This window comes from Mobula hypostoma, chromosome 6 (assembly GCF_963921235.1).
Source record: "Mobula hypostoma chromosome 6, sMobHyp1.1, whole genome shotgun sequence".
In the NCBI taxonomy this organism is placed as follows: Eukaryota; Metazoa; Chordata; class Chondrichthyes; order Myliobatiformes; family Myliobatidae; genus Mobula; species Mobula hypostoma.
In genome coordinates, this window is record NC_086102.1 from 100,945,821 (window position 1) to 100,969,192 (window position 23,372).

The following is a 23,372-nucleotide window of genomic DNA, read 5'->3' on the forward strand; positions in this document are numbered from 1 at the left end:
ACTCCCTGGATGGAAACAGGGGTCACCAGTACCTTAGCTCTCCTCAGGTCTACCACCAGCTCCTTAGTCTTTTTCACATTAAGCTGCAGATAATTCTGCTCACACCATGTGACAAAGTTTCCTACCGTAGCCCTGTAGTCAGCCTCATCTCCCTTGCTGATGCATCCAGCTATGGCAGATGTTACATGGTACATGGTACATACTATGGTATGTTATTATGGTACATGTTACACTCATGTAACACGTACACTCGACAAGAGTAACAAGGTTATGTAGCTGCAGCAGCAACACCATAATCCAAGGGCATAGAACATAGAACACTACAGCACAGAACAGGCCTTTTAGCCCGTGACCTTTCAGCCTACCCCTAAGACAATCCAATACTTCCTTCTCACATAGCCGTCCATTTTTCTCTCATTCATGTACTTATCTAAGAGGCTCTTAAGTACCCCTAACATATCTGTCTCTAACCCCATCCCTGGCAAATGCAGAGAGAGAGGGAGGGGGGAGGGGGAAAGGGAGAGGGAGAGAGAGGGGTGGATAGAGAGGGGGAAGGGAGGGAGAGGGAGAGGGGGAGGGAGAGACAGGAGGGAGAGAGAGGGGGGGGGAGAGAGAGAGAGAGAGAGAGAGAGAGAGAGAGAAATGTATGGAGATGTCTAATCAGTTCCATTCCAACAACAGAGTTGGAGATCCAAGCCTCACGTCTGCAGGGCTCGAGTGAAACGGTCAGGATATGGGACACCATTTAAGTGATCCATCTGTAATTCTCTTCCAATGGAAATTGGAACAGACCAGTGGGAACAGAGAGGCCTAGTGCCTATGTAGGATGAGAGGGTGGTAAGGAAGAGTAGTCATGATCAATGGTTCCATTTTATTTGGTATTGGGTTTGTCCAGCTGATAGGTAATCCTTACCCTGCCTTGCCTCCTGCTTCCATTTGGTTGGCCAAGGTGACATCATTTGACCAGACATCGAACTGCCACTTGCGGAGTCCCAGGACCCCGCAGTGCACTCGGCCACTGTGAATCCCGACGCGCATATTCACATTCACTCCTGTCACCTCTCGCACCAACCTGTGGGAGGCAGAAACAGAAATTACGTTAAATGGCAACAGACAGCTTCCCCTCCCCCACCAACCCACCTTCCCCTCACCTGCCAGCTTGTACTCCTTCCCCACACCCCCCCACCTCCTTATTCTGACCTGCCCCTTCCTTTCCAGTCCTGGTGAAGGTTCTTGGCCCAAAACATAAACGGGCTATTTCTCTCCATAGATGCTGCCTCACTTGCTGAATTTTGTGTTTGTTGCTCAAGATTTCCAGCATCTGCAGAATCTCTTCTGTTTATAATTAATTTACTGCTTTCCGCAATCCTATGGGCTGGCATTCAATTGCTGAACGAAGAGAGTGGTGCACTATCAGAGGGCCCATCAATGAAATCAAGTCCCCGTCTTGCAAATGTCTACAGATGTAGCTTGGAGAACATTCTAACTGGTTGCATCACTGTCTGATTTGGAGGGGCCACTGCACAGAATGAGAAAAAGCTGCAGAAGGTTGCAAACTCAAGTCAGCTCCATCATGGGCACCAGCCTCCCCACCAACGAGGGCATCTTCAAAAGGTGAGCCCTTAAGAAAGGGGTGTTCATCTTTCTGACACACTGTCTTTTGAAGCCCCTTGCCACTCCGGATGTGCCTACCACCTTCTCATTGCTGCCATCAGGGAGGGGGTACAGGAGCCCGAAGACCCACACTCAACTTTTTAGGGACAGCTTCTTCCCCGCTGCCATCCGATTTCTGAACTGATAACAAACACTACGTCACTACTTTTGCTCTCTTTGTGCACTACTTATTTAATGTTTTTAATACATATTTCTTATTGTAATTTCTAGTATTTTTATAAGCACTGCATTGTACTGCTGCCACAAAACAACAAATTTCACAGCATGCGGTATGTTGATGATATATGAAGCTATTCGTTAGCTGGAACATCTGATCTCTCAGGTGCACGTAAAGGAACTGAAAGCATTAGCTTGAAGGTAGAGGAGGGAGTTGCAAAACTATCTTATACATAGAACATAGAACAATTCAGTTCAAGAACAGGCCCTTTGCCCACGATCTCAGCATCGACTTACATTCAATCCCTTCTAGCTGTATATGTTCCAGTCTCTTAAAAAGCCACTATTGTATCTGCTTCCTCCACTCTCCACGACAACCTGGTCCAGGCAGCCACCACACTCCATACAAAAGTACATCTGCTCAACCACAACTCCCACAGATAGGATAGGACTTTAGTCCCTGCAGCGTAGGAGATTGAGGGGAGATTTGATGGAGGAATACAAAATTGCAATGGGTATAGATATGGTAAATGCACGCAGGTTTTTTCCACTGAGATTGGGTGAGACTACAACTAGAGGTCATGGGTTAAGGGTGAAAGGTGAAATGTTCAAGCAGCACGTGCGGGGGATCTTCTTCACTCAGAGGGTCGTGGGAGCGTGGAACGAGCTGCCAGCGGATGCGGGCTCAAATGCAATGTTTGAAAGAAGTTTGGATAAGTACATGGATGGGAAGGGTATGAAGGGCTACGGTCCCGACACTAGATAGGACTAGGTAGAATAACAGGCTGGCATGGACTAAATGGGCCGAAGAGGCTGCTTCTGTGCTGCAGTGCTCTATGACACTAAAACTATGTCACATCAACCAGTTAGATTCCTGAACCAAATGCATTCATTCCTTTGCTAGCCAAGGGATTATGCTCTTCATAAATGGGACCAACATTACAACGGAAAGCATTCCGTCTGCTGTAAAGTGCTCTGGTATTGAGCAGTGCTTTGTAAATGTCCTTTGTGTGGCTGTAAACATGAGGATTACTTTGAGGAATTGAAGGGCCAAACAGAAAGTCAAACTGCCCTAACTAGAAGTTTCTGCATATGCCCCCACATCCGGAAGCATTCCATATGGACTTATTAAAAGTTGAAATTAAGCTTTTACGTATCTGTAAATTAAAAGACTATCTGGCTTGCTGGGTCAAATTCTAAACACAGGAAATTCTGCAGCTGCTGGAAATCCAGAGTAACACATTAACAATGCTGCAAGAACTCAACAGGTCAGGCAGCATGTATGGAGGGGAATAAACAGCCAATTTTTAAATGGCTTTGGACATTACTGGCATTGCTAGTGAAGGGTCTCAGCCTGAAACAACATCTGTTTATTCCACTGGCTTGCTGTGTTCCTCCAGCACTCAGTGTAAATTGGTTTGTGATTGTCACATGTACCGAAGGGCCTGTACTGTGTTACGTGCTACCCTGTGACTATCCCATATTGTCCCTTCAGCCCTTAACCTTTTCTATCTATCACATCCCAGTTTCTCACTTCACCCCTCACCCCCACCTGAAACCACCCATCACCTATTCCGTGCATATCTCAATAAAGTAAAATAATAGACCTGGTTCTGATTCTGACAGTACTTTCAGGGAGACATTTTACTTGAATTCCAAAGTTCCTCCATTCTACAACACTCCCCAGAAACCCTCTTCTCAATAAGCGGCTGATCGTATGGCTCAGTGAAATTAGCAGCACAAACCCTTTATTACTTAATTCCCATTACATGTGAAATTCTTTGATCTTTGAACTTTGAAGTGGATAGCCAGAGACTTTTTCCTGGGAAGGAAATGGCTAATACTAGGGGGCATAACTTTAAGGTGATTGGTGGAGAGTATACGAGGTGAGTTCTTTATACAGAGTGTGGTGGGCACGTGGAATGTGCTGCCAGAGGTGGCATCATGTACTCAAATCAATGAGGGGGGATCTCACTGAAACCTACTGAATATTGAATGGCCTAGACAGAGTGGATGTTTCAAATAATGGGGAAATCTAAGACCAGAGGGCACAGTCTCAGAATAGAGGGGCATCCATCTAGAACACAGATGAGGAAGAATTTCTTTAGCCAGAGAGTGGTGAATCTGTGGAATTGATTGTCACAGACAGCAGTGGGAGAACAAGTCATTGGGTACATTTAAAGTGGAGGATGATAAGTTTTTGATTAGTCGGGATGTCAAAGCTACAGGGAGAAGGCAGGAGAATGGAGTTGAGAGGGATAATAAATCAGCCATAATGGAATGGCAGAGCAGACTCAATAGGCTGAATGGCCTAATTCTGCTCCGATGTCTTATGTCTTAGACACATTAGGGGCATTTAAGAAAATCTTAGATAGGCACATGGATGATAAAAACAATCAGGGCTACATGGGGGGAGGGTTAGATTCTTAGTAGGTTAAAAGAAACCTTTGAAACCTTTCAAATGTTGAAAGGCCCAGACAGAGTAGATTTGGAAAGGATGCTTCCCATAGTGGGGGAGTCTGGGACAAGAGGGCACAGTCTCAGGATAGAGGGGCGTCCACTTAAAACAAAGTTGCAGAGAAATTTCTTTAGCCAGAGGGTGGTAAATTTGTGGAATTTGTTACCACAGGAAGCTGTGGAGGCCAGGTCATTGAGTGTATTTAAGGCAGAGACTGATAGGTTCTTGAATGGATATGGTATCAAAGGTTACGGGAAGAAGCCTGGGGAATTGGGTTGAGGAGGGTAAAAAAAGAATCAGCCATGATTGAGTGGCAGAGCACAGTTGATGGGCCAAATGGCCTAATTCTGCTACTACATCTCATGGTCTAAAAAGTTGGCACTACGTCATTAACCAAAGGGCCTGTACTGTGCTGTAGTGTTCTATGTCTACTGCAAGTTCTATGTTCTGTTCTCATCAACAGAGACTCCATTGTGCTCTTGGGTAGAGAACTCCAAACATTCACCATTTTTTGGGCGTGGAGCTCAGAGCCCTTCTGATGAAGGCAGAGCTTTGCATTGACAAAAATGGCTATTCACAGTGAAAGGTATGACTGTGGGGAGTGTCACAGAACAGAGGGACATTGGAGTACAAATACATTGTTCCTGGAAAGTGGTAGACAGAGTGGTGAAGAAGGCATTGGCACACTGGCCTTCATCAGTCAGGGCACTGAACATAAATGCTGGAAAGACATGGTATAGTTGTACAGGACACTAGCGAGGCCACACTTACAGCATTGTGTTCACTTCTGGACATTCTGCTATTGGAGAGGTGTTACTTAACTGGAAAGAATGCAGAAAAAATGCAGGGATGCAAGGTAAATGGTAGGGCACTGAGGAGTGCAGTAGGACAGTGGGATTTGGGAATACAAATAGAAAATTTCCTAAAAGTGGTGTCACAGGTAGATAGAGTCGTAAAGAGAGCTTTTGGTACATTGGCCTTTATAAATCAAAGTATTGAGTATAAGAGTTGGAATGTTATGATGAGGTTGTATAAGGCATTGGTGAGGCCGAATTTGGGGTATTGTGTGCAGTTTTGGTCACCTATGACCATATAACAATTACAGCATGGAAACAGGCCATCTCGGCCCTTCTAGTCCATGCCGAACTCTTACTCTCACCTAGTCCCACCGACCTGCATTCAGCCCATAACCCTCCATTCCTTTCCTGTCCATATAGCTATCCAATTTAAATTTAAATGAAAACAATCCTAACTTTAAATGACAACAATCCTAATTAAATGACAACTTCCTAATTACAGGAAGGATATTAATAAGGTTGAAAGAGTGCAGAGAAGGTTTACAAGGATGTTGCCGGGACTTGAGAAACTCAGTTACAGAGAAAGATTGAATAGGTTAGGACTTTATTCCCTGGAGTGCAGAAGAATGAGGGGAGATTTGATAGAGGTATATAAAATTATGATGGGTATAGATAGAGTGAATGCAAGCAGGCTTTTTCCACTGAGGCTAGGGGAGAAAAAAACCCAGAGGTCATGGGTTAAGGGTGAAGGGGGAATAGTTTAAAGGGAACATTAGAGAAGGCTTCATCACACAGAGAGTAGTGGGAGTGTGAAATGAGCTGCCAGATGAAGTGGCAAATGCGGGCTCACTTTTAACACTTAAGAAAAACTTGGACAGGTACATGGATGAGAGGAGTATGGAGGGATATAGTCCAGGTGCAGGTCAGTGGGACTAGGCAGAAAAATGGTTTGGCACAGCCAAGAAGAGCCAAAAGACCTGTTTCTGTGCTGTAATGTTCTATGGTTCTATGGGCATTGCCAGGACCTGGGGTCTGAATTACAGGGGGAAGCTGGGGCAGGGTAGGCCTTTATTCCACATAGCACACAAGACTGAAAGGTGACTTTAAAGAGGTGAATAAAATAATCAAAGACATAGATCTTGTGAATGCACACAATCCTTTTCCCTGGGTTGGACAATCAAGAACTAGTGGGCAAGGTTTAAGGTAAGAGGAAAAAGCTTTGATAAGAATAAGAGGAGCAGCTTTTTTTACACAAAAGGTGGTATGTATGTAGAATAAGTGCCAGAGGAAGTGGCTGAGGCAGATACAATAACAACTTTTAGTAAAAGACAAGAACATGGATGGGAAAGCTTATGGGCCAAATGCTGACAAATGGGACTAGCTTGGATGGGATAAGCTGGTCAGCATGGAACAGTTTATGAATTGTAAGGGCCTCCGTCCGTGCAGAATAACTCAATGAATTCTATGGTAGAACGATTAAATTTGGGTATATTCAAGAGGTCAAAAATGTAAGAACCTAAGGCTGGAATAGAAAGATAGAGAGCGAGATTACAATTTGAGACCGTGGAGGTGTTTGATAACAAGGATGATCACTTAAGAAACAAGCGACTGTTTATCTTGGAGTCACACTACATCCAGAATACATGGTGTCACGGTAGCGTAGCAGTTAGTGCAACGCCATTACAGCTCAAGGGGTCAGAGTTCAGAGTTCAAATCCAGCATCCTCTGTAAGAAGTGTGTACATCCTCCCTGTGAGCACGCGGGTTTCCTCCAGCTGCTCTGGTTTCCTCCCAAATCCCAAAGACACACCTACTGATTAGAAGGTTAATTGATCATTGCAAATTGCTGTGTGATTAGACGATTAGTCTATGATTAAGTAGGTGAGTTGCTGGGTCATGTGGCTTTTTGGGCCGGAAGTAACTGCTCTGTGTTTCTCTAAATAAAATAGAAGAGTAAAATGAAACAGAAAGTAAGAAACACGGAGTAAAGTTCAAGATGACCTCAGATTTATAGGGACTGGACTAAAGAAGAGTGCCACAGGGTGGATCAAACAGTCAAGAGTGCAAATAACAAAAGGCTAGATAAGGGCTGACAGAGAAGAGACCAGTTAGGAAGGAAAAAAAAGCAACATACATCAAAGTTGCTGGTGAACGCAGCAGGCCAAGCAGCATCTCTAGGAAGAGGTACAGTCGATGTTTCAGGCCGAGACCCTTCGTCAGGACTAACTGAAGGAAGAGTGAGTAAGGAATTTGAAAGCTGGAGGGGGAGGGGGAGATGCAAAATGATAGGAGAAGTAGGAGAAGACAGGAGGGGGAGGGATAGAGCCGAGAGCTGGACAGGTGATAGGGAAAAGGGGATATGAGAGGATCATGGGACAGGAGGTCCGGGAAGAAAGACAAGGGGGGGGGGGTGACCCAGAGGATGGGCAAGAGGTATATTCAGAGGGACAGAGGGAGAAAAAGGAGAGTGAGAGAAAGAATGTGTGCATAGAAATGAGTAACAGATGGGGTACGAGGGGGAGGTGGGGCCTTAGCGGGAGTTAGAGAAGTCGATGTTCAAGCCATCAGGTTGGAGGCTACCCAGACGGAATATAAGGTGTTGTTCCTCCAACCTGAGTGTGGCTCAGTGTGAGGAAGAAACACTACTTTGTGCTTGTGATCTGCTAGTTCCCTGGCTTCACGCTAATGAGGTGCACTGGAACCACAACATTAGTAAGTTAATGCCACTGGTGTCATAGTAGTCCTTGCTTTCCCTATCTTTTTGGGTCAGGTTCAAATTAAAATGTCACCCAAATTAATGAGTAAATTGCCTGTAATTATGAGAGAACTTCTTTAAAAGGTGTGTTTCACTGTAGATGCTAATTAATTCCAAGGGAAACCCCCTTGATCACTTAATAAGGCACAATGCAAGCTATATGTTAGCCAGCTTTGCCTATGAGAAGTGTCTCTCAGTAAGGAAGTATTTTTCCAACACTCTGAAGGGGGATTACTACCAGAAACAAAATAAGAGTTACAGGTGGAAGAAAATTGTAAACGTTTGGCTAAAATCAACTCTCTTCTGGAAATATACCGAGTTTCAAATTCAACAGTGTCTTTCACTTTCATTTCAAGATCCTGCAGAGCCATTGACTTGAAGGGACAAATGTAGCCGTTATAATTAAAGACTACCTTTATTTGTCACATGTTTATTGAAACAATGAAACATGCAGCGAAACGTATTGTTTTGCGCCGATGACCAACATAGTCCGAGGGAGGCTTGCAAGTGTTGCCATGTTTCTTGCATCAATGTAGCATGCCTGAAAGTCTTTAACCCTAAGCCATTCATCTTTGAAACGTGAGAGGAAACCAGTCATGGAGAGAGCAAACAATCCCCTGTACCGAGTGTGGCAGGAACAGAAACCCGATGGTGCTGTGAAGCGTTAAGCAACTGCTACAGTACTGTACCTCATGTAACCGACTCTGTTTCAATGGTGTTGGGTGAGAAACCCCCCACTCCCCGCCCTGATTTGCAACACAATACACTATTAGTTTGCCTGCCTCCATCAATCATCCAGTTATCTCCCCAGTCCACCCCGGGTCTCTCCTTAACCAGCTGCCATCTCCCCTCTCCACTCTCCACTCTCAGTTCTGATGCAGAGTTTCAATCTGAAATGTTGACAATTCCTTTGCTCCCACAGGTATTGCTCAACCTGCTGTTCTTCCCCCAAAAGTTTGTTCCTTAACTTCCGCTCCATCGTACTGTCTTACATGTTTCGATACAATCACTCCTCGTTCTTCTAATTCTTGAAGAGTAAAGACCCAACAAGAGAAAATCTGCAGATGCTGGAAAACCAAGCAACACATACAATTGAAAAAAAAAAGATAGGTTAAGCCAAATGTAGGTCTACTACAGACAGAAACAGGTGAATTGATTATGGGGAGCAAGGACATGGCAGACCAATTGAATAATTACTTTGGTTCTGTCTTCACTAAGGACGACATAAATAATCTTCCAGAAATAGTAGGGGACAGAGGGTCCAGTGAGATGGAGGAACTGAGCGAAATACATGTTAGTAGGGAAGTGGTGTTAGATAAATTGAAGGGATTAAAGGCAGATAAATCCCCAGGGCCAGATCGTCTGCATCCCAGAGTGCTTAAGGAAGTAGCCCAAGAAATAGTGGATGCATCAGTGATAATTTTTCAAAACTCTTTAGATTCTGGACTAGTTCCTGAGGATTGGAGGGTGGCTAATGCAACCCCACTTTTTAAAAAAGGAGGGAGAGAGAAACCGGGGAATTATAGACCGGTTAGCCTAACATCGGTGGTGGGGAAACTGCTAGAGTCAGTTATAAAAGATGTGATAACAGCACATTTGGAAAGCGGTGAAATCATCGGACAAAGTCAGCATGGATTTGTGAAAGGAAAATCATGTCTGACGAATCTCATAGAATTTTTTGAGGATGTAACTAGTAGAGTGGATAGGGGAGAACAAGTGGATATGGTATATTTGGATTTTCAAAAGGCTTTGTGACAAGGTTCCACACAGGAGATTAGTGTGCAAACTTAAAGCACACGGTATTGGGGGTAAGGTATTGATGTGGATAGACAATTGGTTGGCAGACAGGAAGCAAAGAGTGGGAATAAATGGGACCTTTTCAGAATGGCAGGCAGTGACTAGTGGGGTACCGCAAGGCTCAGTGCTGGGACCCCAGTTGTTTACAATATATATTAATGACTTAGATGAGGGAATTAAATACAGCATCTCCAAGTTTGAGGATGACACGAAGCTGGGCGGCAGTGTTAGCTGTGAGGAGGATGCTAAGAGGATGCAGGGTGACTTGGATAGGTTAGGTGAGTGGGCAAATTCATGGCAGATGCAATTTAATGTGGATAAATGTGAGGTTATCCACTTTGGTGGCAAAAACAGGAAAACAGATCATTATCTGAATGGTGGCCGATTAGGAAATGGGGAGGTGCAACGAGACCTGGGTGTCATTATACACCAGTCATTGAAAGTGGGCATGCAGGTACAGCAGGCAGTGAAAAAGGCAAATGGTATGCTGGCAATTATAGCAAGAGGATTCGAGTGCAGGAGCAGGGAGGCACTACTGCAGTTGTACAAGGCCTTGGTGAGACCACACCTGGAGTATTGTGTGCAGTTTTGGTCCCTTAATCTGAGGAAAGACATCCTTGCCATAGAGGGAGTACAAAGAAGGTTCACCAGATTCATTCCTGGGATGGCAGGACTTTCATATGGTGAAAGACTGGATCAACTAGGCTTATACACATTGGAATTTAGAAGATTGAGGGGAGATCTTATTGAAACGTATGAAATCCTAAAAGGATTGGACAGGCTAGATGCAGGAAGATTGTTCCCGATGTTGGGGAAGTCCAGAACGAGAAGTCACAGTTTGAGGATAAAGGGGAAGCCTTTTAGGACCGAGATTAGGAAAAACATCTTCACACAGAGAGTGGTGAATCTGTGGAATTCTCTGCCACAGGAAACAGTTGAGGCCAGTTCATTTGCTATATTTAAGAGGGAGTTAGATATGGCCCTTGTGGCTACAGGGGTCAGGGGGTATGGAGGGAAGGCTGGTACAGGGTTCTGAGGTGGATGATCAGTCATGATCATACTGAATGGCGGTGCAGGCTTGAAGGGCCAAATGGCCTACTCTTGCACCTATTTTCTATGTTTAATTCTCTCTGAGTAGCCTCCAACCCGATGGCATGAACATCAATTTCTCGAACCTCCAGTAATGCCCCCCTCACCACCTTTACCATTCCCCATTCCATTTCCCTCTCTCACCTTACCTGCCCATCACTTCCCTCTGGTGCTCTTCCCCCTTCCCTTTGTTCCATGGCCTTCTGTCCTCTCCTATCAGCTTTCCCCTTCTCCAGCCTTTTATCAATTTCACCAATCAACTTCCCAGCTGTTTAATTCACCCCTCCCGGTTTCATCTGTCACCTACTAACTTGTATTTCTTCCTCCCCTTCCCCCACCTTCTAACTCTGACTTCTCATCTTTTTTCTCCAGTCCTGATGAAGGGTCTCGGCCCGAAACATCGACTGTTTACTTTTTTCCATCGATGCTGCCTGTCCTGCTGAGTTCCTCCAGCATTTTGTGTGTATTGCTCAGAGTAAAGATCCAACTTGCTTAGCCTGTCTAGACAACAGATTCCTCAGATACTGGAATATGGAGGAACAACCAATCTGCTGGAGGAACTCAGCAGGTTGAGCAGCATCACTGGAGGGTAGGAACTGTTGATGCCTTGGCTTAAAACGCTACTTCAAATCCTGATCTTTCTCTCCCCACCCATCCCTCAGATACGGCACTGTAGGGTAATGACTTACAGCACCAACTGCTGAGGCTCCAAGCCCACCACTGTTTGCCCAGGCCCGCATGGGTTCCCCCAGGTGCTCTGGTTTCCTCCCACATTCCAAATGCGTATGGGTTAGTAAAAACACTGAACATGACAGCACACAACACGCCCTTCAGCCCACAATGACATGACAACCTTTTAACTTACTCTAAGATTCATCTAACCCTTTCCTCCTACATAGTCCTCCATTTTTCTATCATCCATGTACCTATCTAAGAGTCTCTTTAATGCCCCTAATGTATCTTCCTCTACCACCACTCCTGCCAATGTGTTCCACAGACTCACCACTCTCTGTGTAAAATATATACCTCTGACATCCTCCTATCCTCTTCTCCATTCACCTTAACTTGATGCCCCCTTGGGTTAGTATGTTCTGAGTTGGCTCTGGAAACATGGCAACACCCGTCAGCTGCCCCCAGCTCGTGCTTGGGCTGCACTGGTGTTGACACAAAATGATGCATCTTACCGTGTGTTTCGATGTTTTGATGTATGTGACAAATAAAGCTAATCTTTCTCTAGCCCTTAGAGATGCCACTCGACCTGCTGAGTTACTCCAGCAGATTGTTTGTTGCTGTTTCGCCTGTCACCCGGAAAATCACAGGGTTGGCTGCCCAGGTGCTCAAGTGTGGCATGTCTCCCAGCAGTGACTGAGGAGGGCTAGCAAGCAGCAGAAGGGTGTAAGGTCATACTTACGAAATGGCCTCAATCATATCCACTCCCATTTCAACACAGCAATGAGCGTGGTCAGCCCGGGCTTCAGGTAGGCCCGACACACAATAATAGCAATCACCTAGGATCTTGATACGCAGGCAATGGTTCTCCTGGAAAGGAGAGAAGAAAGGAGGTAAGGGCAAGTAAAATATACAAATGAAATGCAGGTACACAGAACATACATGGACCGATACCATTTATCAAGTAAAATATACAAACGAAATGCAGGTACACAGAACATACATGGACCAATACCATTTAGCAAGTAAAATATACAAATGAAATGCAGGTACACAGAACATACATGGACCGATACCATTTAGCAAGTAAAATACACAAATGGAATGCAGGTACACAGAACATACATGGACCAATACCATTTAGCAAGTAAAATATACAAATGAAATGCAGATACACAGAACGTACATGGACCAATACCATTTATCAAGTAAAATACACAAATGGAATGCAGATACACAGAACATACATGGACCGATACCATTTAGCAAGTAAAATATACAAATGAAATGCAGATACACAGAACGTACATGGACCAATACCATTTAGCAAGGGGTCTGTGGGCTCCAGGTTGGGAACTCCTGCAGTAGAACGTTACAGCACAGTGCAAGCTCTTCAGCCGATAATATTGTGCCAACCTTTAAACCTACTCTAATATTAATCTAATCCTTCTCTGTAGCTCTCACTTTTTCTATCATCCATGTGCTTATCTAAGAGTCTCTTAAAAGTCCCTAATGTATCTGCCTCTACCACCACCCCTGGCAGGGCATTCCACACTCCATGGCAGTGTCTACCACTCTCCGTGGAAAGACTGTCCCCCTCACATGCCCTCTGCACTTTCCTCTAATCACCCTGGAATAAAGGTGCCGACTGTCCACTCTTTCTAAGCCTCTTATCATTTTATACTCTCCCAGCAAGCCACCTTTCATCCTCCTTCACTCCAAAGGGAAGAGCCCGAGCTCGCTTGTAGAAACATATAAAACTATGAAAGGGATAGATAAGATAGAGGCAGGAAAGTTGTTTCCACTGGTACGTGAGACTAGAACTAGGGCACATAGCCTCAAGATTTGGGGGAATAGATTTAGGATGGAGATGAAGAGGAACTGCTTTTCCCAGAGGGTGGTGAATCTGTGGAATTCTCTGTCCAATGAAGCAGTGGAGGCTAGCTCAGTAAATATATTTAAGACAAGGTTGGACAGATTTTTGCATAGTAGGGGAATTAAAGGTAATGGGAAAAAGGCAGGTAGGTGGAGATGAGCCCATGGCCAGATCAGCCATGGTCTTATTGAATGGCAGAACAGGCTCGACGGGCCAGATGGCCGACTCCTGCTCCTATTGCTTATGTTCTTAACTTCATAAGGCATGCTCTCTAATCCAGACAGTATTCTGGTAAATCTTTGCACCCTCTTTAAAGCTTCCACATCATTCCTAAATGAGGCAAACATAACTGAACACAATACTCCAAGTATAGTCTAGCCAAAGTTTTATAGAGCTGCAACATTACCGTGCGGCTCCTGAACTCAATCCCCTGAGTAGAGAAGGCCAACACACAATGCGCCTTCTTAACCTCCCTATCAGCTTGCATGGAAACTTTGAGAGATCCATGGACATGGACTCCCAAGATCTGCTTCTCTACACTGCCAAGAATCCTGCCACTAACCCTGTACTCTGCCTTCAAATTGGACCTTCCCAAATGTATCACTTCACACTTCTCCAGACTGAATTTCTTCTGCCACTTCTTAGCCCATCTCTGCATCCTATCAGTGTCCTGCTGTAACCCTTCTGCACTATAACACCACCAACCTTTCTGTCATTTGAAAACTTACCAACCCACCCTTCCACTTCCTCATGCAAGTCATTTATAAAAATCATGAAGACCAGGGGTCCCAAAACACCACTGGTCACTAACCTCCAAACAGAGTACACTCCATCTACTACCACCTTCAGCCCTCTGTAGGCAAGCCAATTCCAAATTAGCACAGCCAGGTTTCCCTGAATCCCATGCCTCATGACTTCCTAAATGATCCCACCTTGGGGAACCTTGCTGAATGCTTTACTAGAATCCATATGCAGCACATCCACCCTTCTATTTTCATCAATCTGTTTTGTCACTTCAATTAAGTACCTATCAACATCCACGTTTTAATATACCCAGTGGCTTTGTCCTCGGCTGCCTGTGGCAATGATTTCCACAGACTCATCACCCTGTGGCTAATTTCTTCTCATCTGTGTTCTAAAGGGATGTCCTTGTATTCTGAGGCTGTGCCCTCTGGCCCAAGACTCACCCACTAAGGAAACATCCTCTCCACATCCACTCTATCTAGGTCTTTCAATATTCAATAGGATTCATTGAGATCCCCCCCATTCTTCTAAACGCCAGCGAGTACAGGCCAGCCATCAAATGCTCCTCATCCATTAACTCTTGCATTTGATGCTGTAGAATCGCTTTACTTTTAAGACCAGAATATTAACAGCAGAACAAGTGAAGGACGGAATGAAGCATAGTGGTTTGGGTAAAGTTGACTTACTGCTGCAAGCTTGTCAAATCTGGCAAAAAGTTCATTGAGGGTCATGACTAACTCCTGAGCCATGCACTGCGAGGCCAGGCTGGTGAAGCCCTCAATGTCTGCGAAGAGGATGCTGCAACAGCAAACAGAAAGATTAACGAAGATTAGCTTTACTCATCACACGTACATCGAAACATTGAAGTATACAGTGAAATGTGTCCTTTGCACCAAATCAAATCAGCGAGGATTGTGCTAGGGGCAGCCTTCAAGTATCAGCATGTTTGCGGCGGCAGTATAGCATGCCCACAACCCGTATGACTTTGGGATGTGGGAGGGAACTGGAGAAAACCCAAGCAGTCATAGAAAGAACGTACCAACTCCTTACAAACATCACTATAAAGCAATTGTACCAATCACTACGCGACTGTGTATAGGGAGATATGAAGGGAAGTACACCACAACCACCAAACTTCACAAACCTACAGTTCCTTTTACTTTTCTTAAGCCAAGGGGTAACTTGAAACTGTGGCAGTAGGGGTTTGAAAAGTGACTGACTGGGCACCTAAAAGGATTTTATTAATGACCCAATGATGAAACTCTCACTAAATCAACTACAGGTTTATGCCACTAGGCAGCTTTTACCTTTTCAAAGCCAGACTATCAATCCTATTAGAAATTGTGTCTCTTAAACAAAGAATAGCATCTTCTCTGTTGCTTCATCTGGTTTCATAACCACTGAGATGATTCTGTTGGCACAGTTGTAATGGCAGCCAATTTGTGCCCAAACAGTGTGCAATAACTTCACCACTCCTCTTAACTCCATAAAAGTTCTACTGAATCTATACATCAACTCTTGTGAGTTCGTTTGCCTGAAACAAAATCAAAAAAAATACTCATCAAGCCAGGGAGCATTTGTGGAATGAGAAATATCTCTATCTATCTCTCCCCCTCTCTTCACTCCACCCTCGTGCCATTGGCACGATTTTAGTTCAGTGGTAAAAATAATGACATGGCGAAGTTATCCCATCTGGTTGGTGCTCCTGAGACTGAGAGGTACAATTTGCTCTCATGACCGTAGCCACTGTTTATCCTCAGCCCTACGTCAAACAGTGTGAGGAGAAGCACGTCTGCAGCACTTAGCAATTATCACCCTGAGACAGCCAGTGCTGAGAGCTACTGAACAATGAACATAAACACCTCTACTTAAACTCAGGCTACGTCCACACTACGCCGGATAATTTTGAAAACGCCGGTTTCGAGTAAAAACGACAGGCGTCCACACTCAGCGTTTTTCAAAATATCTCTGTCCACATTAGATGGATATTTGGGCGAATCTCCTCCTACTGGGCATGCGCAGGACACACATAAAACAAGCGAAGAGGAAACGATATACTTAGTGCGTGTTTGTCCAGTTACAGAGTAGAAAAACTTTAAAGGAATTGCTCTTGGCTCTCGCGCAGGAGGACTTAAAACTTAAAAAAAACAAATACTGGAGCGTATGGAGGCAACCGACAGGGAGTTCACGGACAGTATGACCCAGCTGACGACAAACATTGAAAAACTGACTAACTCTGTTGCATTAATAAAGCACCTTGTTAAATGTATAAAACGTCTGCATCAGCGTTATCTTGTATTTCCATACAATGTTACATTAGGCTGTTACACATCTATTGTCAGAGAAGTACTTGCATAAATAGGTAAACCACCTTCATACAAGCAAGGACAGAAAACAGGGCGAAGTGAGTTTACTTATTCACTTCTTCACTTCGTTGTTAAAACAACGAACGTCTGTTCCGGCACGTCATGACAGCGTTTTTAAATACTCAAAAAAGCTCACTTTACAATTTAACTCTCACGCCGTTCACACCAACTGCGCGTAATAACAGTTCGCGCAGTACCAAGCAGAAGCAGAAAAAGCATTGTTGTTGTGGTGTTGTCATGACAGCGTTTTTAAATCTCTCCGGTTACCCCGTACACACTCCGCCGGATATTAAGCGTTTTCAGATTTATTCACTCTGGAGAGTGTTTTCGAAAATCTCCATTTTCGGGGGCTGAAAACACCGGCTCAGTGTGGACAGGAGGGCAAAACGAAGAGAAAAAGCTTCGTTTTCAAAATTATCCGGCATAGTGTGGACGTACCCTAAGAGAAGAAGAAATACATTGCAAATTTAATGAATAATTGCTTTAGGCCATTAATCTGCAATGGATGTTCCTGTTAGGGGTAGAGAGTCAGAGAGCACCACACTACTGTGCAGAAACAGACCCTTTAGCCCATCTAGTCCATGCCAACCCATTATTCTGCCTAGTCCCACCGGTCAGCACCCAGACCATAACTCTCCATGACCCTTCCATTCAAGTACTTATCCAAACTTCTCTTAAACGGTGAACTCAAACCAGCATCTACCACTTGTGCTGGCAGCTCATTCCACACTTGCACATCCTTTGAGTGAAAAAGTTCCTCACATTTGCCTTAAACATTTCACCTTTCACCCTTAACCCATTACCTCTAATTCTAGTCTCACCCAACCACAATGGAAAATCCTGCTTGCATTTACCCTATCTGTACCCCTCATAATTTTATATAGCTCTATTAAATCTCCCCTAATTCTCCTACACTCCAAGGAATAAAGACCTCACCTATTCAACCTTTCCTTACAACTCAGGGGCAGACAGAATGGAAACAGGTCTTTTGGCCTTACTTGTCTACACTGACCATGAACACACCTATTTGCAGTAAACTCGCATTAATCCTATTTTTCTTCTTTCCCCCCACAGTTCCAATAGCTTCCCCCATACAACTCAATTTACAGTGGAGAATTAATCTACAAACTCACACATCATGAGGTGCAAACTCACACATCATCAGGATGTGCAAACTCACACATCATCAGGATGTGCAAACTCACACATCATCAGGAAGGCGTGGTAGTGAACGGGCAAATTCCACACAGACAACACTTAAGGTCGGGATTGAACTGTGAAGGAACAGGGCTACTCGCTGTACCCAATACCAACGATTTATCTATTTATTGAGTGAGATGCAGCAAGGATTTGGCTCTCCCAGCCACACTGCCAAGCAACCTCCGATTTAACCCTAGTCTACTCACAGGCCAGTTTACAATGACCTACTAACCACTACATATTTAGACTGTGGGAGGACACCAGAACTGAAGTATTCCACGGGGAGGACATACAGCCTCCTTACCAATTACTGTACAGTGTTGTGCTAACCACTAAACTACCAAAGCATGACAGACTAGTAGTCCCAAGAATGTAAATGGTAGTTATGATCAATTAGTTAATTACAAGGATACTGGTGGAACTAAAGGACTTGACTTAGCGGAAAAGGTTGAATACGTTAGAACTTTATTCCCTGAAGAGCAGGAGAACGAGGGGAGATCTTACACTAAGTATGCAAAATTATGAGGGGGTTAGATAGAACAAAGCAAGCAGGCTTTTTCCCATCAGGTTGGTGAGAATAGAACTACAGGCTATACTTTTAAGGTGAAAGGTGAAATATTTAAGGGGAATTTGAGGGGATCTTCTCAGAGAGGGTGGTGCAAGTGTGCAGAAGTAGCAGATGTGGGTTCAATTGAGAGGTTTGCATAGGTACATGGAAGAGAAGTGTTTATAGACCTATGGTCCAAGTGCAGGTAGATGGGATCAGAATCAGGTTTATTACCATCGGCATGTGTCATCAAATGTTAACTTATCACAGCAGTTCAATGCATTACACAATAATATAGCGAAGACAAGTATATCAAAATTGGCCTTTCTCCAACTTACAATCTCAACCCGCAGATCAGCCCTATCTTTTTGCACATTTACTTTGAAACTAATGGCATTATGATCACTAACTGTAAAGTGTTCCCTTACCTTTTTATGACCACAGACCAACACCATTAAGCAAGGGGTCCAAGGACCTCAGGTTGGGAACTCCTGTCCCACACAAATCTCTGCCACCTACCCTGTCTCATTCCCTAAGAGCAGATCAAATATTGCACACTCTGTCCTTGAGGCTTCTACATACTGATTAAGGAAACTTTCCTGAACACATTTGAAAAACTCTATCCGATCTAGTCCTTTTACAGTATGTGAGTCCCAGTCAATACACAGAAAGTTAAAATCACCTACCATAACAACCTTATGTTTCTTGTAATTGTTTCAATCTCTATGCAAATTGGTTCCTCTAACTCCCACAGACAGTTGGATGATCTATTATGTAGCCATTAAATTGGTCATACCTTTCTTATTCCTCAGTTCCATCCATAATGCCTCACCAGACAAGTTCTCCAGTCTGTCCTGTCTGAGCACTGCCGTGACTAGTAACGCCACCCCTCCCCCTTTTCTGTCACATCTAAAACAACAGAATATTGAGCTGCCAGTCCTGCAACAGTCTCCTTAAAGGCTACAATATCATAATTCTAGGTGTTGGTCCATGCCCGGAGCTCATCTGTCTTTCCTACGATGCTTCTCGCATTGAAATCTATGTAGTCACACCACGGTCAAACTGACTTTGTCTGGAGTTTAGAAGAATGAGGGGAAACCTATGGGGTATCAGGAGCTGGTGAAGCCCAGTGTGACTTGCTGGTAGCAAACAAAACAAGCAAACTACTTTATTCAACACACTTTTTTCTCAGAAATGATCATTACGATCAATAACCTGTAACTTCCCTTTCAGAGCTGAGCTTTTGAACCACCTGTATGTTCTGGCATTTTTGTGGTGTGAACTGATATCTCAGAGGTGCAGAATAATTGCAGTGTAGCGTGTGCAGGCCAAGTCAAGGCAGCAGGGAATGAGCCAATGTTTGGCCAGCCTTTGCTGGAGTGAACTTGGAGGCCATTCCACGCAGCAGAACCAAGGCAAGTCGAGTGGCGACGAGGCAGAGTCGAGACGATGAAGCCCGAGAGCAAGGAGAAGCCCCAGGTTTGATCAATTTAAATGTTGCATACGGGCTAAATCGGGGTGGCAGGGCCCGAGCCCGGGCCCCAGAGCATTATCTAAGCAGCAGGGCCTGTGTCTAAGACTGAGGATGACATCAAGGTTTAGAGGATTTAAGTGACAGTCCAGAACAAAAAGGGGCTAGAGGCGAAGGACCTACTTGTTCAGCTCATGGCTCCATGAGGTTTACTTGTCTCTGCGCTGAACTGAGGCGGTGGCCTGCAAGTAACGGGCTCCTGAATCAGCTGCAGGGATGTCTGGCTTTGTGGCTGTGCGCTCGGTTTCAGGACCGCAAAGCACTCCAGCGTGTGGTGAAAACTGCCCAGCGGATTATCGGCACCCAATTGAGAACATCTACCATAAACGCTGCCTGGGCAGGGTGAAAAGCATTGTCAGGGATGCATCTCACCCTAACCATGGACTTTTTACTCTCCTCCCATCCGGTAGGTGCTACAGGAGCCTCTGCTCCCGCACCAGCAGGCACAGGAAGAGCTTCTTCCCTGAGGCTGTGACACTGCTGAACCTCTCATCACAGCGCTAGGCAGTATTGCATCCGTATTGTACTGTCTCAGTACTTTTCTATATTTGTTGCTGTAGCACTTTTTTTATTCACAGTTATTTTGTAAATAACACTATTCTTTGCATTTCTGGTCAGATGCTAAATGCATTTCATTGGCTTTGTACTCGGTACAATGACAATAAAGTTGAATCTAATCTAATCTAATGAATTTCAGTTTTGAATGTTATTTACTGACTTTTACTGTTTGCACAGTTTGTTTTTTTTTGCACATTGCGTGTTTGACAGTCTTTTTTGTAAAGGGTTCTGTGGGTTTTCTTTATTTCATGGCTGCCTGTAAGGATACCAATCTCAGGGTTGTATATAGTATGCCAGGCAACATCTATAGAAAAAAAGAGTACAGTCAATGTTTTGGCCTGAGACCCTTCATCAGGACTGGAGAAAAAAAGATGAGGAGTCAGAGTAAGCAGGTGGGGGAGGAGAGGAAGAAACACAAGGTGATGGGTGAAACCTGAGGGGGGAGTGAAGCAGAGTAAGGAAGTTAATTGGTGAAAGAGATACGGGACTGGAGAATGGGGAATCTGATAGGAGAGGACAGACGGCCATGGAAGAAAGAACAGAGGTAGGAGCACCAGAGGGAGGTGATTTACAGGTAAGGAGATAAGGAGAGAGAGGGAAATGGGAATGGGAATGGGAAATAGTAAAGGAAATGGTGGGGGGGGGGAAGCATTACCAGAAATTTGAGAAATCCATGTTCATACCATCAGGTTGGAGACTACCCACACAGAAGATAAGTGTTGTTCCTCCAACCTGAGTGTGCCCTCATCGCAACAGTAGAGGAGGCCACGGAGTGACACATTGGAATGGAAATGGGAAGTGGAATTAAAATTGGATCCTACCACCAAGCACATCTTTCCCTCTCCCCCAGTTCTGCTTTCCACAGGGATCGCTCCCTACCCGACTCCCTTGTACATTCATCCAGCCCCACTGATCTCCCTCCTGGCATTTATACTTGCATGAAGAACAAGTGCTACACCTGCCCCTACACCACCTCCCACACTACCATTCAGAGCTTCAGACAGTCCTTCCAGCTGATGTGACACTTCATCTGTGAGTCTGTTGGGGCCATCTACAGTGTCCAGTGCTCCTGGTGTGACCTCCTGTATATTGGTGAGACCCAATGTAGATTGGGAGACCGTTTTGCTGAGCACCTATCCACTAGAAAAAGCGGGATCTCCCAGTGGCCACCGATGTTAATTCCACTTCCCATTCTGACATAACCATCCACAGCCTCCTCCACTGTTGTGATGAGGCCACACTCAGGTGGAGAAGCAACACCTTATATTCCATCTTGGTAGCCTCCAACCTGATGCAATGAACATTGACTTCTCAAACTTTCGGTAATGTCCTCACCCCCCACATCTCCTTCACCATTCTCCATTCCCATTTCTCTCTCTCTCACCTTATCTCCTTACCTGCCTATCACCTTCCTCTGGAGCTCCTCCACCTTTTCTTTCTTCCATGTTCTCTGTCCTCTCCTATCAGAGTCCCCCATCTCCAGCCCTGTCTCTCTTTCTCCATCAACTCCCCAGCTCTTTCCTTCACCACCCCCCCCCAGTTTCCTCTATTACCTTGTGTTCCTTCCTCTCCTCCTCCCACCTAACTCTGACTCCTCATCTGTTTTTTCTCTAGTCTGATGAAGGGTCTCAGCCTGAAACATCAACTGTACCCTTTTCCATAGATGTTGCCTGGCCTGCTGAGATCCTCCAGCATTTTGTGTGTTGCTTGGATTTCAAGCATCTGCAGATTTTCTCTTGTTTGTGGTTGTAGTGATCACCTTGATAATAAATGTACTTCGAACTGCGATATTGAAAGGCCTAGATAGAGTGGATGTGGACAGGATGTTTCCTAGGACTAGACGACACAGCTTCAGAATAGAGGGAACAGACATGAGGAGGAATTTCATTCGCCAAAGGGTGGTGAATCTGTGGAATTCATTACCGTAGACAGCTGTGGAGACCAAGTCATTGGGTATATTTAAAGTGTTGGTTGATTAGTAAGGGTGTCAATGGTTATGGGGAGAAGGCAGAAGAATGGGGTTGAGAGGGATAATACATCAGCCATGATGGAATGGTGGAGCAGACCAGATGGGCTGAATGGCCTGACTCTGTTCCTATGTGTTGTGGTCTACTGGAGGATTATTGTAAAAGACGCCTGGTGTGGATTCAGTGGGTGAATGGTCTGGTCCCTGCTGCCTCTATCATTGCTCGCTGCCTCGGCAGAAAAGAAAAAGACAGTGAATTACGGTTAATAGGCAAACATCGGGACCAGTACATTCTGGCCCAGTTAAGCGGCTATCCCAATTAGCTGAAGTCTCATAGTTAAAATATGTAAAAAGACAAACTACTGTTTAATTCAGTAACAAATTATATATTTAAATGAACTACATAATGAATTAGAACACTATCGATACAACAACAGTTCTATAAACTGTGTTTAGTTGCTAATAATTGATTTGGTCACTGTCTGTCATGTCAATGATGACAGGAAACCATCTGTCATATTCAGTGATGACAGGAGAGTTTTTAAAGTAGAAAAGCTGTTTAACTAGGGACCTCTCTGGAGCCACAGGTGAAAGCTGAGTGTACATTACCATGTTCTTTTGATCGGCTGTAAATGAACAAAATCAATGCAGACACTGAAATGACTTTGTACAATTTTCAACAATGGCATCCTCCAAGTCTTCATTTTCTTTGTAATATTTAAGATGATTGTTGATACCTTCAAATTCTTCATAGTTCCTAAGGACTATCCCTGAGGACAGACGTCAGAGGTCAGAGGTCTCAAGTCTGCAGGCACTGAGAAAAAGGGTTGGTGATTCCCAAGGTCAGCGAGATCTGGGGTTGAAACCCAGAGATCGGCTAGTTTGGAAGATGAAATCCCAAAATTGGCAGGTCCTGACATCAAGGACTGTGGTCGGCAAGCCCTGGGGCTGAAACCTGGTTGGCGAGCCCAGAGGCCAAATCCTGGAGTTGGTAAATCAGGAAATCAAAGCCTGAAGATCTAAGCCCAAGGTCAGCGAGTGTGGGGAAGCCCCTATGTGAGCGAGTCCGGAGGTCAGAGGCCCAATGTCTGCAAATCTGTGAGTCCGGGGCCCAGTACAAAGAATGTAGGTTGAAGGCCCAGAGGCAGCCTACTCTGGGGTTGAAGGCCCAACTGTGTGCATGGGTTGGA

The 23,372-nt window shown here is 44.7% G+C and overlaps 1 protein-coding gene across 2 annotated transcripts in view; it reads right to left on the reverse strand.

The window, feature by feature from the left end:
- adcy5 (adenylate cyclase 5) overlaps positions 1-23,372 on the reverse strand; it is a 395,092-nt gene that overhangs the window by 137,398 nt on the left and 234,322 nt on the right. For both annotated transcript variants that reach the window (XM_063051336.1, XM_063051335.1), the window contains 3 exons: positions 14,701-14,812; positions 12,137-12,264; positions 914-1,072 (listed from right to left, as the gene is read on the reverse strand). In XM_063051336.1, coding sequence (XP_062907406.1) covers positions 914-1,072; positions 12,137-12,264; positions 14,701-14,812 — 399 coding nt within the window. The remainder of the gene's footprint in view (positions 1-913; positions 1,073-12,136; positions 12,265-14,700; positions 14,813-23,372) is intronic.